General features: G+C 45.9%; 1 protein-coding gene across 1 annotated transcript in view; it reads left to right on the top strand.

Moving 5' to 3' along the window:
• The window catches only part of FBXL16 (F-box and leucine rich repeat protein 16), a 103701-nt gene that overhangs the window by 56681 nt on the left and 31588 nt on the right, over positions 1-15432 (top strand). Inside the window, exon 2 of the mRNA XM_082262307.1 lies at positions 11690-12384. Coding sequence (XP_082118433.1) covers positions 11698-12384 — 687 coding nt within the window. The 5' untranslated portion in view covers positions 11690-11697. The remainder of the gene's footprint in view (positions 1-11689; positions 12385-15432) is intronic.

Raw genomic sequence — 15432 nt, 5'->3', positions numbered from 1 at the left:
CCCCCCCCCCCCATTTGGATCGCTCAGGTGTGAACAGAGCCTTAAGCCCCGTACACAGGAGTAGAAATTCGGCCGGGAAATTTCATCCGACGACCAATCTGCCGATTTTCGGCTTGTTAGTATGGTGCTTCCGACCAGGGCCGGATTAAGAGCATCATGGGCTTGGTGCTGAGGATTTTGAAGGGCCTTACGGGCCGTGCCTTGAGGAGGAAGGGTGCAGCCATGCATGCCTAATTCCACATGAGATGCTGTCTCTGAAGCCTATAAACACATCCATGCATCGGCAACTGTCCCTCCTTGTCCGGCCTTCGTGCTGTGTGGGGAGGTTCTGAGGGTGCTGCCTGGGGAAGCGAGCATAGAAGCCAGACTTCTGTGTTTACAAGTGACAGAAGAGCGGTAACAGTGAATATGGCCAACCCGGGGCCTATATAAAGGTAGGGGCCTGGAGCTGCAGCTCAAATAGCCCCTACGTTAATCTGGCCCTGCTTCCGACAACCGACTCCGACTTTTCGGCTGAAAAAATCCTGATGTGCAGACTATAAAATTTTTGTCCTCCGTCAAAACACGTCTGATTTTCGTCTCATTAACCACTTACCGCATACTAACGTAGGTCTACGTTGGTAAACTTTGCGGTAGTGTACCGGGATGATGCCTCTAGCTAGAGGCACCATCCCGGTACTGTGGTTTAGAGCCGACGGTTGGCTTTCCGTCGGTACCAACCGATGCGGCTCGGGAGCCGCTCGATCGGTACCCGGGGGGGCGGGAGGGGACGTCCCCCCCCCTCCCGCCGCCTTCCGTGGCTTTGCCCGGGGCTCCCGTTCCACCGGGAGCCCCGAGCACCCAGCCGGCACGTCCGCCGGCTGGATGGAGTCCCGATGAATGCCGGAAACGGCATCGATCGGGTCTCCGATGACGTAACCCGGAGGCGGCGTCCATGACGTCACTTCCGGGTTACTGTGCTGCAAAAGGCGGCAAATTTGAAAAACGGCTGTATGCAAAAATGCCGTTTTCGGCGTTTTGCATACAGGGAAGTGTAGTGGAGGGGTCTAGGGTCTTTTAGACCCTCGATCCCTCCATAAAGTGTACCTGTCACTACATATTGGTGTCACAAGGGATGTTTACATTGCTTGTGACAGCAATAAAAGTGATCAGATTTTTATTTTTTTTTAAAACTTTAATAAAGTTAAAAAAATAAATAAAATAAATGGGAAAAAAAAAAAAAAAATTTAGCCGCCCCCGTCACCGTTAGCTCGCGCACAAAAAAAACGTATACGGAAGTCGAGCCGCAAATGAAATCGCTGTTCAAACCACACATGTGAGGTATCGCCAGAGCGTGAGCAATAATTAAAAAAAAAGAGCTACACTCTAACTCAAAACTGGTAACCGTTAAATAAATTTAAAGCTTCGCAGATTGAGATCTCTATTGACCGTAGTTTGTCGCGATCCCACGGGGGGGGGGGCGCAATTTTAAACCGTAACATGTTGGGTATCTATTTACTCGGCGTGACATGTTCTTTCACAATATACAAAAAAAAATGGGCTAACTTTACTGTTTAGTATTTTTTAAAATTAGTGAAATGTGATTTTTCAAAAATTTTCCAAAAAATGGCGCTTTAAAGACCGCTGCGCAAATACCGCGTGATAAAAAATATTACAATGACCGACATTTTATTCTCCAGAGTCTTTGCTAAAAAAATATATATAATGTTTGGGGGTTCTAAGTAGTTTTCTAGGAAAAAATACTGATTTAAACTTGTAAACAAAAAGTGTCCGAAATAGGGCTGGGGCTTAAGTGGTTAATACAGATTTCGACAGGGAAAAATCTTATGAGCAAGACTGGGCATGCTCAGAGATGAAAGAACACAAAGAAAGCAATCCAACACATGACATCACTTCTGAAGTAGAATTCTGTCATACGGGAAAATTTGTGTGCAGTCTAGAGCACATTCCAACCAACAGACACCGCTCTGGACAAAAGATGGACGACCGGTCGGCGGAAATTCGTTGCGTGTGTACGAAGCTTTAGACTTCATTCACACGAATGTGTTTTCTCATGCTTTTTTCAGCAACGCATTTCATTTTTTTAACATGGGTTCCTATGGAACACGTTCACATCAATGCATTTTTGTGCCTCTGCGTTTTTTGGAAAGGGTCAGGGACTTTTTTCCTGCAAAATGCAGCGTTTTGCATGTAATAGACTTCAATGGACCCGCATCCAAAATGCAAGTATTGTGTTTTTGCCGCAATTTGGGTTTTGCGGTTTTGAATCTGCCCAACAACAAATTTTCAAAAAAGAAACCAAAAACCGCAAATCGCAGCAAAATCACGGTTAAAAAAATGTGGAAAGCACAGCAAAAAGCACTACAGAAACGCTCAAAAGCAACATGCATAAGTGTGAATCGCAGGTTAAGACTAGCTTGCTAAGTTATTGTCCTGAAACACAGAGAAGGACTTCCAAATTTAGGCTCCATTCACCCCCATGCAGTTTGCTTTTCAGCGTTTTTACAGTGCTTTATGCATGTTTTTTTTTACTGTGATTTTACTGCGATTTTGCAGCGTTTTTGCCATGATTTGCATTCTTTGTGCTTTTTTGTTGTTGGGCAGAAAAAAATGCATATCGCAGCAAAAACGTGGTAAAAAAAAAAAGCACAGCAAAAAGCACTGCAGAAATGCTCAGTGGGCCACCCTAAGGCTCCGTTCACATTATAGCGTATGAATCACGGGCAGAACCGCCGCGGTTCCTCCCGCAATCGGGAGATTATTGCAAATCGCGGGACGCCTGTGCGTTGCCCGTTGATTTGCAATAGACCCCCAAACGCTGAGCGATGTTGCCGCGATTTCCGCCTGCCGAATCGCGGTAACATCGCGCAAAAAAAAATCGCGGGACGCAATACGACCAAAAAAGTACAAGAGCTTCTTTGGAGCGCATTGTGTCTCGCGTTTTTTTTTGCGCGATGTTACCGCGATTCGGCAGGCGGAAATCGCGGCAACATCGCTCAGCGTTTGGGGGTCTATTGCAAATCAACGGGCAACGCACAGGCGTCCCGCGATTTGCAATAATCTCCCGATCGTGGGCGGAACCGCGGCGGTTCTGCCCGTGATCCATACGCTATAATGTGAACGGAGCCTAAATACGAGAAATGCGCAATAGAAGTCCCTGGCCCTCTACTAAAAACGCACTGCACCCAATGGCAAGGTGCTGTGACACCATGCGTTTTGGTGCGCACTTTGGTGGGGACACCTTCAACAATTAATGGCATTACCGTGCATCTGCTAAAGGAGTTCCACCTTAATCTTCTCTATGTTTTCTGAATCCAAAGACAGTTTCAGGTGGAGGTCAGCCATAACAGCCTACCTACTGTACTGATGTCCTTTAACCTCTTTCTGCCCACCCTGGCATCCCTTTAAAAGGTTCGGAATGCCCGGGGAGGATCATGTGACCACTGGGATTGGCTGTCAAAGTGATCACATGACTGGCAGTCCTGCTACTGATCACTAGTGGGGGCTGGGAGCTGTCCTTGACAGCTCGGTGCAGTGAACGTCGGCATCCCAGTGATGTCTATGTAAGGCCTGTGGGCATTAAAGCCCACCATTTTGCCACCACCATATTTACTGCTACAGAGCGGCCATTCTGTACAGAATCACGCTAATACTATATTGCCAAAAGTATTGGGACACCTGTCTTTACACACACATGAACTTTAATGGTATCCCAGCCTTAGTCCTTAGGGTTCAATATTGAGTTGGCCCACCCTTTGCAGCTATAACAGCTTCAACTCTTCTGGGAAGGCTGTCCACAAGGTTTAGGAGTGTGTCTATGGGAATGTTTGACCATTCTTCCAGAAGCGAATTTGCGAGGTCAGGCACTGATGTTGGATGAGAAGGCCTGGCTTGCAGTCTCTGCTCTAATTCATCCCAAAGGTGTTCTATCGGGTTGAGGTCAGGACTCTGTGCAGGCCAGTCAAGTTCCTCCACCTCAAACTCGCTCATTCATGTCTTTATGGTCCTTGCTTTGTGCACTGGTCCAAATCATTTGGTGGAGGGGGGATTATGGTGTGGGGTTGTTTTTCAGGGGTTGGGTTTGGCCCCCTTAGTTCCAGTGAAGGGAACTCTTAAGGCGTCAGCATACCAAGACATTTTAGACAATTACAGGCTCCTAACTTTGTGGGAGGAGTTTGGTGATGGCCCCTTCCTGTTCCAACATGACTGCCCACCAGTGCACAAAGCAAGGTCCATAAAGACATGGATGAGCGAGTTTGGAGTGGAGGAACTTGACTGGCCTGCACAGAGTCCTGACCTCAATCTGATAGAACACCTTTGGGATGAATTAGAGTGGAGACTGACAGCCAGGCCTTCTCGTCCAACATCAGTGCCTGACCTCACAAATGTGCTTCTGGAAGAATGGTCAAACATTCCCATAGACACACTCCTAAACCTTGTGGACATCCTTCCCAGAAGAGTTGAAGCTGTTATAGCTGCAAAGGGTGGGCCAACTCAATATTGAACCCTACGGACTAAGACTGGGATGCCATTAAAGTTCACGTGTGTGTAAAGGCAGGCGTCCCAATACTTTTGGCAATATAGAGTATATACATGATTCCGCACTTCTGGGTAGGGGGCACGCACGCTGCATCTGCATCCGTCTGATTTGTCACAGCAGAAGCCGATCGGCGAGTGCCGGCCACTGGATGTTCACCGGCACCTGCCGATCATCGGGAAAAGAGGCTGGACGGAGCTCTGCATATGTAAACAAGGCAGAGCTCCGTCCTGACAGCGGGGAAGTGATGTTTCGTGTTCCTGCAAAGCAGGGAGTAAAATCCATCACTTCCCTTAGTAAAAGCCCCTCCCACATATAAACACTGGCTAGGCACACAGTTAACCCTTTGATCGCCCCTGATGTTTAACCCCTTAGCCAATGTCATTAGTACTATGACAGCGTATATTTTTAGCACTGATCACTCCCCCCCCCCCCCCACAGTTAGCAAGCACAAGTAGGCTCACATTTAACCCCTTTATCACACCCAGTATTAACCCCTTCTCTGCCCGTGTCATTATTACAGTAACAATGCATATTTTTAGCACTGATTACTGTAGTAATGTCACTGGTCCCCAAAAAGTGTCACAAATGTCAGTTAGGGGTCCGATCTGTCCGCCGCAATGTTGCAGTCCCACTAAAAATCGCATATCGACACCATTACTAATAAAATAAATAAATAAATAAAAAGTCCAAAAATCTATCCGTAGTTTGTAAACGCTATAACTTTTGCGCAAACCAATTAAAATACGCCTTTTGGGATTTTTTTTTTTTTACCAAAAATATGTAGCAGAATACAAATTGGCCTAAACTGATAAAAAAATGTGATTTTTTTTAATTTTTTTATTGGGAATGTTTTATTGCTGAAAGTAAAAAATATTGTTTTTTTTTTTTTTTTTTTTAATTGTCGCTCTTTTTTTGTTTATATCGCAAAATCTAAAAACTGCACAGTTTAAAAAAAAAACACCAAAAGAAAGCTCTGTTTGTGGGGAAAAAAGGACATCAATTATATTTGGGTACAGCGTCGCATGACCGGGCAATTGTTAAAGTAACGAAGTGCCGAATCGCAAAAAATGGCCTGGTCATTAAGGGGGCAAATCCTTCCGGAGCTGAAGTGGTTAAAGCTGATAATTAACACCAATTAATCCAGTTATAACTCACACTGGAAAACGCGCCTTCCCATGCGTTGCAATGCATTCCCTAGCGGTGAGATTTTGATAGCCCGTTCTCTTAAATGGACTGCAAAATGCGTTGGAACGCGGAAATTAGTAGTGCAAGCGCTACTTTTTCAGAATGCGCTGCACCAAAACGCTTCGTACTGCATTTGGGGTGCAATTAACAATTCACTGGCATTTCCGTGCCCCTTGCAAGGGCAGCACGGTCACCTTTCCCGCACTGTTTTATGGTGTGAACGGGCTGTAAATATGTTTCCAAGCAAACCTTTCCTTACAGACTCAGCACTGATAATGGGAAATTGAGTTTCAGCACCTTGGACAGCAGCTTCAGAACTATGAATGGACAGAGCTCAGTTATCCAGCATATTCAGGAAGAGTCAGTAATGGCATTCTTCACAGTACACCGGCCCTTTAAATTTATTATGTAAAGCTGAACTCCATGGAGATATTAAGGACAAATTATTGCAAATAATTAACCACTTAACCCCCGAAAGATTTTACCCCCTTCCTGACCAGGGCCTATTTTGCGATTCGGCACTGCGTGACTTTAACGGACAATTGCGCGGTCGTGCGACGCTGTACCTAAAAAAAATTTGACATCCTTTTTTTTCCCACAAACAGAGCTTTCTTTTGGTGGTATTTGATCACCTGTGCAATTTTTACTTTTTGCGCTATAAACAAAAAAACAGCGTCACTTTTGCAAAAATAACAATATTTTTCACATTTTTTTATATAAAATTCCCAAAAAAATAAATGTAAAAATCTAAATTTTTTTACATTTTCGGCCAATTTGTTTTCTGCTACCTATGTTTGGTAAAAAAAAATCGCAAAAAGCGTATTTTGTTTGGTTTGCGCAAAAGTTATCGCGTTTACTAACCAAGGGAAAGATTTTTGTCATTTTTGGTGTTTTTTTTTTTTTTAACGAGTAATGGCGGCGATCTGCGATTTTTTTTTGCAGTACTGCGACATTGTGGCGAACAGATCGGACCCTTGACTGACATTTTTGACACTTTTGGGGTCATCATTGACATTACTGCAGTAATCAGTGCTATACATATGCACTGTTACTGTAAAAATGACACTGGCAGGGAAGGGGTTAACTGTATTGGAGAGGGAGGGGTTAAGTGTGTCCTAGGGGTGTGTTTCTAACTGTGATTGGACATGGCTACTGGTGTAAAAACAGAGATCAACGGTCCTACATAGTAGAACCGTCTGATCTCCATTTTTACACAGGGGAGAATGACAGGCGGCTTGTTTACATCAGCCGCCTGCCTTTCTCCCTTTCCACCGACGATCGCTGAGTGACTGGCAGACATCGGGTCCGCCGGTCACGCGCACTGACCTGTTAGGGAATGAGCCGGGGCGGGCGCGCACCTCAGCGGGCGCGCGCTCGTCCGCTATTGGTTTACAAGCCGGTGACAGGCTAGTGACGTACCGGTACGTCACTTTGCCTGGCCGGGGCTGACCGCCGCAGTATATCTACTTGCGGCAGTCGGCAAGTGGTTAATGTAATCATTAGTATACCATTACAGGCATTTTTAATTACAAGCTTCTAAATGCGACCTGGTAACAGCTCTTGCAGTCCTCATACAGCAGGGCTGGAGTGTGAGAAGAAGAAACAGCACAAGAAGACAATAAGTTCATGTCCTGGCATGGGGCATGCTGATAGGAGGAGAGAGCAGAGTGACAGAGAGATGAGCTCATCACTGTGCTTCTTCTCATTTCACTGACCAATCACAGGCTAGGGTGGGTTTGGGATGGCCTGGGCTTAGACCAGCCTTTCTCAACCATTTCAACACTGAGGAACCCTTGAAATAAATTTCTGGTCTCGGGGAACCCCTGCTAAAAATTAAAAATTCTACAACTCATGATACATTAGTGTGACAGTCAGTGGGAAGAATGTTCCTTACGCTGGTCATCATTGAGAAGAATTAGATAGCTAAAAGGAACAATGGTGCCATTGGGAACTTATCTGAGAGGCAGAAATTGCTCAAGGAACCTCTAGCAACCTCAGGAGGAACCCTGGTTGTGATTTCCTGGCTTAGATTATGTTTTTGGCCATCAGACTGAGGACATCTAGTGGCAAAAAAAAGTACTGTGGGGAAAATCTCCTTATTGAAGGTGAATAGTGCAGCAAAAGCTGTTTTTTTGTTTTTTTTTTAAGTGTTTGTGAAGTCACATTTTGACTTTACTGTTATCCCCTCTGGATTATACAGTTATTAACTACAGTGTATGCTCCCTGGGTCAGTTGTTTGCCTCCCATGGCTTTCAATACCAAAGACACCCAAATCTATCTCTCCACCCCTCAGATCACTCTATCAGTCTCCCCACGCATCACTAATTTACTATCAGCCTGGATGTCACACCACGTCTTCAAACTCAATCTATCCAAAACCAAGCTCATAATATTTCCTCATACTTGCCTCTACCCAAATGAAATCAACAGCTCAACTGTCAATTCCTCCCCGCAAGGTCCTAGGTGTAATCCTGGACTCTGAACTATCCTTTTGGCCCCACATCCAATCACTGTCCAAAGTTTACCACCTCAACCTCCGCAACATCTCCAAGATATGCCCCTTCCTAACCAATGACACCACAAAGCTCCTAATCCACTCCCTGGTCATCTCCCGACTACTTCATCTTTGTCCTCATTGGCTTACCCTTACATAGGCTATCCCCCCTTCAGTCCATTATGAACTCTGCTGCCAGACTCATCCACCTTACCAACTTTTCAGTGTCTGCTACCCCTCTCTGCAAATCCCTCCACTGGCTGCCACTCACCCAACAAATTCAATTCAAGATACTAACAACAACTTACAAAGCCATCTACAACTCTGCCCCCAGCTACATCACTAACCTGGTCTAAAAATACCAACCTAATCGTTCTCTTCATTCCTCCCAACACCTCCTGCTCTCTAGCTCCCTTGTCACCTGATATTTACAGTGCATGCAGCCGCTCGCGCGAGCGGCGCATGCGCTCTGAAGGTCCGGGGGGACCTTCAATTAAGTTGCCGGGAGCTTGCCGGAAAAATCACTCCCGCGCGCATGCGCGGGAGTGACGTCATCGCGGCTCCGGCCAATCATCGCGCCGGAGCCGTCTCTTCCGGCCATTCAGCGCGCCGGAGCCGCCGAACCCGGAAGAGACGACGAGGGATCATGGCAGCGCCCGCAGCGATGTCCGGAGGTCCGTGTCGGGGCTTCGTTCTAAGGTAAGTTACACATAATGGGCTAGTATGCGATGCATACTAGCTCATTATGCCTTTGTCTTGCAGGTTTTTTATTTTATTTTTTTTTTTATAGGGTTTACAACCGCTTTAAATAATTTTGAAAATGAACCGATTTCACCTTATCACTTATCCTATATTCCCTGATGTCTTCATCCTCCTTTCATTGCATGTTTTCATGTTTGTGAGTATGGAAGTATATTTTGAATGCACGTATGTGTACCCACATGTATATGTATGTTTTTTGTTAGGATCATGATTTTATCAGTCACAGATATTTTTACATTATATTATGTTTTATTGTAGCCCCGATGAAGGAGGAGTTTCTTTGACCCCTGAAATGTGTTGGCTGTCTTTTAACTCATCATTAATGAATTAATTTGGAATCGTATCCTTTGGTCTGCTGCTCAGGGGAGGGCTGGTAGCCTTGAACCTGGGGGGTAAGTCCAGTCAAGTGGCCCATTGAACCACTGAATCAGCTAACCATCCATGCCCACCTGGTTTTATAACCAGGGGCTGACTGGCAGCTTTCGGCCCAGTACAAACCAGAGGCCCATGGTGCAGCAACTTGGCCCCCCTCCCACTCTCTCTCTTCCTCGTCTCCTCCTGACCCCCATTCCAGGCTGAAGCTCCGCTCCAGGTACACTCTACTTACTGGCCGAATCTGGGTTCCCAACCTGGCCAGCGGAAAGCAGTTGGAGGGGAGCTGCCTGGGGGAGGAGAGTCTCCGGTGGGGCATGGAGCTGGCCTCTGCTCAGACACAGTTTACACCATCCATGCTGGGGGAAAGGCCTGCCCTCTGTCCTTGTCTTCATCCCACACTCAGTAGGTCAGCATTGGGGACTTTTTAGTACTTTTCACCAGGAATCCTTTAGGCGTGTCTGTGGCAGAAGCGGTGCAGCCTTTTTACAGGGCATCAGAGTGGCCAGGGGGGCAGTTGCCCCCCTGCCCCCTGGCCCAGTCCTCACCTGCTGCTGCTCCTTCCATATATGCACGTCTTTTCCTGGTAACCTGCTGGAGTACCCACAATAGGGTAACCTTGCCTGTTGTGAGCAGCCTAACCTGAGCCAGTGGGCTCTTCAAATGTTTTTTCCCCGTTCACTACTTTGTTTAAACTTATATCAAAGTCTTAGTGCCTTTTGGATACTCTTCATTGGAGTGATTTGTCAATAGCACCCCAAGCACATCTCGCAAAGGAAGCACATTTGTGGGCGCTATATTTCATGGTACTGCAAAACCATGCAGTTTGATGCAAGCGTAATGCCTGCACTACTTTTTCTGCATTCCAGTGCATTTTGCAGCCCATTCAAATGAATAGGCTGCAAAACCAGACTGCACAGGAACGCATAGAAACATGCGCTTTCAAACCTGTGCATTCCACAGTGAACTGGCCCATAATGGCCTATTTTTTTATTTTTATTTTTTACTATTTTTGCTTGGAATTTTGTTTCAGTGAAGCTGGCCAAATATTAACCACTTAAGCCCCGGAGGATTTTACCCCCTTTCTGACCAAGGGGTATTTTGCAATTCGGCACTGCGTGACTTTAACGGACAATTGCGCCGTTGTGTGACGCTGTACCTAAACTAATTTGACGTCCTTTTTTTCCCACAAACAGAGCTTTCTTTTGGTGGTATTTGATCACCTGTGCGATTTTTTGATCATGCGCTGTAAACAAAAAAAGAGCAACAATTTTGCAAAAATAACAATATTTTTCACATTTTTTTATATGAAATTCCCCCCCCCCCCCCCCCCCCAAATGTAAAAATCAAAATTTTTTTAAATTTTTGGCCAATTTGTTTTCTTTTACCTATGTTTGGTAAAAAAAATCACAATAAGCGTATTTTGGTTGGTTTGCACAAAAGTTATTGCGTTTACTAACTACGGGAAAGATTTTTGTCATTTTTGGTTGTTTTTTGTTTTTGCAGGACTGCGACATTGCGGCGGACAGATCGGACCCTTGACTGACATTTTTGACACTTTTGGGGGTACCAGTGACATTACTACAGTAATCAGTGCTATAAATATGCACTGTTACTGTAAAAATGACACTGGCAGGGAAGGGGCTAACTTTATTAGAGATACAGTGACTATGTGTGTCCCTAGGGGCGTGCTTCTAACTGTGCAGGGATGTGGCTATGTGTGTAACAGCACAGATCAACGGTCCTACATAGCAGGACCGTTAGATCAGTGCTTTTACACAGGGAAGAATGACAGGCGGCTTTGTTTACATTAGCCGCCTGCCTTTCTCCCTTCACAGCGGACGATCGCGAGTGACCAGCGGACATCGGGTCCGCCGGTCACACGCTCGGAGGTGTCCGTGAACAAGCCGAGGCGGGAGCGCGCCTCTGGCGGCACGCGCCCGCCCGCTATTGGCTCCCAGGCTAGTGACGTACCGATACGTCACTTTGCCTGGCCGGGGCTGACCGCCGCAGTATATGTACTTGCGGCGGTCGGCAACCAGTTAAAGCTAGCCACTAACAATTAGATTTTTACATGACAATACAGAAGGACAAGTGGGAGACATGGACAGAGTTTTGTCGCCCTATAACAGGAATGGCCTTAACAAAGCACCGCATAGCAAGATCACCAAGTCATAATTTATTTCAAGCTGTACCTTTAAAAATATAAAAAAAAATTACATTTGAATGTATGTTAACATTTAAAAAAGTACAGTATATGAATTTTTAGTGATTAGGTTTTCGATATACGGAATATTAAACACTAATATGTATGTATTTTTGTTGCTTCTCCATAGCTGTCAACATGTCTAACTCAAATAACGGAGACACCAAGGCCCAGTGCTTGCCTCGTAATGGGCTGGTGAAGATCCCCGGCCCCACCAATGGCCTGGGCTCTGCCAGCATCACCAAAGGAACACCAGCTGTCAAGAACCGAATTTGCCAGCCCGCCTCAGTGCCATCCATTTTAAGTCAGGCCTTCCCCAAGCACACAGAGCATGTCAATCCTTCAGTGTTACCCATTTTGCCACCACCTCCGACCCACAATATCCCACTGGGTCTCAGTCCTGGAGAAGAAAACCCCCCCATTCCTTGTGGCCTCTCCATGGAGAGTGTTCAGAGCCAGGGCATGGACTGTCACCTGGCCTTCGACGAAAAGATCCTCAACCGGCTCTTCTGTTACTTCTCAGCCTGCGAGAAATGCATTCTTGCGCAGGTCAGCAAGACATGGAGGCGGGTCCTGTACCAGCCGAAGTTCTGGGTTGGAATGACCCCCGTTCTGCACGCCAAGGAACTTTACAACATGCTGCCCTCGGGGGAGAAGGAGTTTGTCAGTCTGCAGGGGTTTGCGGTTCGTGGGTTTGACTCATTTTGTTTGGTTGGGGTTTCAGACCTGGACATCTGTGAGTTCATTGACAACTATCCCCTGTCTAAGAAAGGGGTCAAGTCTATAAGTCTGAAGAGGTCAACGATCACCGACGCTGGCTTGGAGGTAAGGAACCCATAATATGGGGATGTTTATTCCATGAGGATCAAAAATTTAAGGACATAAGCAAAAATCTGAAGGAGTCTCCCATGTATGGTTACTTCCTTTGGTCAGCAGAGCATTGGTGGGCATTTGTTGCGTACTAATTGGTCTTTAGCTTTAAGTTGGCTGTTAAGTCATGTGATGCAATGGTTGAAGAAAAAGACACGGAATGGTTTTCATTAACTCCCTTGTAAAGCAGGGCACCTAAACTGGACAGATTAAACAACCATTATCAACCAGGGTTCCATGAAACCTTAAGGTTCCTTCAGAGGTGTAACGCTCTGACTAATTAGGTCAATGGACTGGATCTACAGCTGCAGAATTCCACTCAGTAGTCTTGTAGAGAAATGTTAAATCACCTGATCCAACTCTCTTGACTCATCATAGTGGTTCAGCCTGGTTCAGTATGCACATGTACAAACACTCAGTAAATGATGTTATGAGAGTGATAGGTACTAAATGCAAGTAGCAGTGAAATAATACACTGAAAGTATAGGTTCTGAGGAATGGTAGCAAGTGGTGATGAATAGTAATCTCAAGAGCTAGCAATCTAGTACATTCAACAGGTGGTAAATAGTAGTAGGCAAGATGTACAAGAGTTGGTAAGCTAGTTCAGTAATGCAGGTTTAGGTATTAGCAAGCAAGATGTATGAGAGCTAGCAATCTAATTCAGCAATGCAGGTAGTAGATGATAAGAGCAAGATGTATAAGAGCTAGCAATCAGTTCAATAATGCAAGTAATAGGTAGCAAGCATTGTTGATAAGGAGGGGTCCCCTGTGGGGTACTTATCAATAGCCAGGAAGCAAATAAGTGTAGAGCGAGGTAGCGAGGCTCCGGTCAATCCAGAAATGGGGTGTGTCACTGGAAGATTCGGCAGCGTCAGGTTAGGCATCTATCAGGAGCGGTTGCACGAACAATGTGTGAGTGCAGACCGTCAGTTGAAATAGGCGCCCTATGCGGCGCCTGATGATGACGTCAGCGCTGTGAACCATTACCACACCCATATGCGTTCCACCTACCTGAGTGGTGGAACGCAACCCGGAAGTAAAGAGGCAGAAAGGCACTGAATATACCAAGGATCGTACAAGAGGTTGCTAAGGGTTCCTTGACCTGTGGTTGATTGTCCTCCCATTTGATGAGGTCTCCGTAGTTCCTGGGTCAACACCACTTGACAAAGCCAGCAGCATGACACCAATGATCTTTTAGCTCAGTGTCATGCTGCTGGCTTTGCCAAGTGATGTCAGCCCAGGAACTATGGATATACCAAATAAGAGGAAAATCAACTAATAGGAAGACTACAACCCTTACAGTGATGATCAGAATGTAACCATTACAAACAGCTGGTATATAATGGTGGCATTACAACCATCACTGTAAGGGTTGCATTCTTCCTAATGACCACCAATGTAAGAGTCATTTTTACCATTATCCCCCATTGAATTGAGTTTAGTAAGGATTCCTGAAGACCTAAAAGTTATTTTAGGGGTTCATCTGGGGTGAAAAAGGTTAAGAAAAGCTGGATTACAGAGGAGCTTAAGTCTTCTGTGTAAAAATGTTTATGAACAGCTACTCGCCTGTCCCACAGTCCAGCGCTGTGCTTACCCCAGCCGTTTTCCACCTCCTGTCTTCTGTCCCCGGCACCTAAACCGTGGGCACATGGCTGTGACAGCTTGCGGCTTCACAGCCGGGTGCCCACTGCGCATTGTGAATGGTCCAGCGGTCTCCTAGGACTTGTGATGTGTCCCTCAAAATTGTGAGGAGGGGAGGATAACTTCCTCTCTGATCGCCTAGGTGGTCAGAGCGGACGTGGGAGCTGGTATGTATATAAATCATATACCCGCTCCCTCCCCCAAAAGTTCCATTTGGTAAACCGGAGCGGGGGAGAAGGCCTTAAAGCAGAACTTCCTCTTTTGGGCAAAGCTCCACTTTAAATTATTTCTAAAAACTTTTCGATAAAGTAGGGAAGGAATAAAACCATTTGGCGCTTTTCCACTGCAAGTACTGGCTCGGCTCTACTCGGCCCTGCTTGGCCCGGTTTGCTTTTCCACTGCTGGTACCGCATGGTACGGTGTTGGAAAGGTTCGGTACGGTACGGTATGGTTTGCTTTTCCACTAAAGTAGTACTAAAGTTAAGTGGGTGGGATAACAACGGGGTGGGTGGGATTCTCTGACCAATCAGTGGCTAGTAGTGACTGCATGCAAAGGATTGTGGGATATGGTACCGGGTATGGTACCTCTTGGAACCACAATGGAGGTGGTACTGTTTTTGAGAGCCGTACCAATCGGTTCCATGCAGTGGAAAAGCGCTGCTGTACCGTACCGAACCGTTCCTACACCATACCATGCGGTACCAGCAGTGGAAAAGCACAAAAGCGAGCCGAACCGTTCGGTTCCATGCAGTGGAAAAGCGCCATTTGTCAACCCTTTTATTACTGTCTGCGTACCATTGAGGTTTCCTTGGGCTTTTTTAGTGAACTTGACATAAAACAGCATCAAGGGTCATTTCAAGAGTCCATATTTATTTATTGCTGATAACCTTGGGGACATAAAAGGTAGCCTACAGGTTTCAGGGGCCAAAATATCCCCCTTCATCAGAGCTTGAATGAGCAGTGACACAACTTTCTGTAGGACACCTCTGTCCCATAATGGGCATAAATCATAGTCATTTCCTTGTAAAATGTTGTGCAGTCCAGTGGAGGTCATTGCCATGTTTTGGTTGGGTGCCCCAGCTTTTTAATAAGCTGTCGAGGTCTAATTATGAAGCCCAAGCAGTTGGAAGAAATATCCCCAAAGTGAGAGAAGTCTCCTCTTAGACCATTGTTACCAGAGCAGGTGTCCACCTATTCAGGATTTCTCCTCTGTTTCTTTTCTGGTGACATCTCCAACATTTTGGATTTCACCCCATCTTTTGTTCCAGTGACAATGATCACCAGACAAGCAAAGTTGGCAAATGTACCCAACGGGGACACAGACAGCCATCAAAACCCAACAGAGGTTCTTCTAACCACTTT

The sequence above is a fragment of the Pelophylax lessonae genome (assembly GCF_965119305.1).
Source record: "Pelophylax lessonae genome assembly, chromosome: 6".
In the NCBI taxonomy this organism is placed as follows: Eukaryota; Metazoa; Chordata; class Amphibia; order Anura; family Ranidae; genus Pelophylax; species Pelophylax lessonae.
Note: the sequence above shows the minus strand (reverse complement) of the source record. Positions and strands in the feature narration are given on the sequence as shown.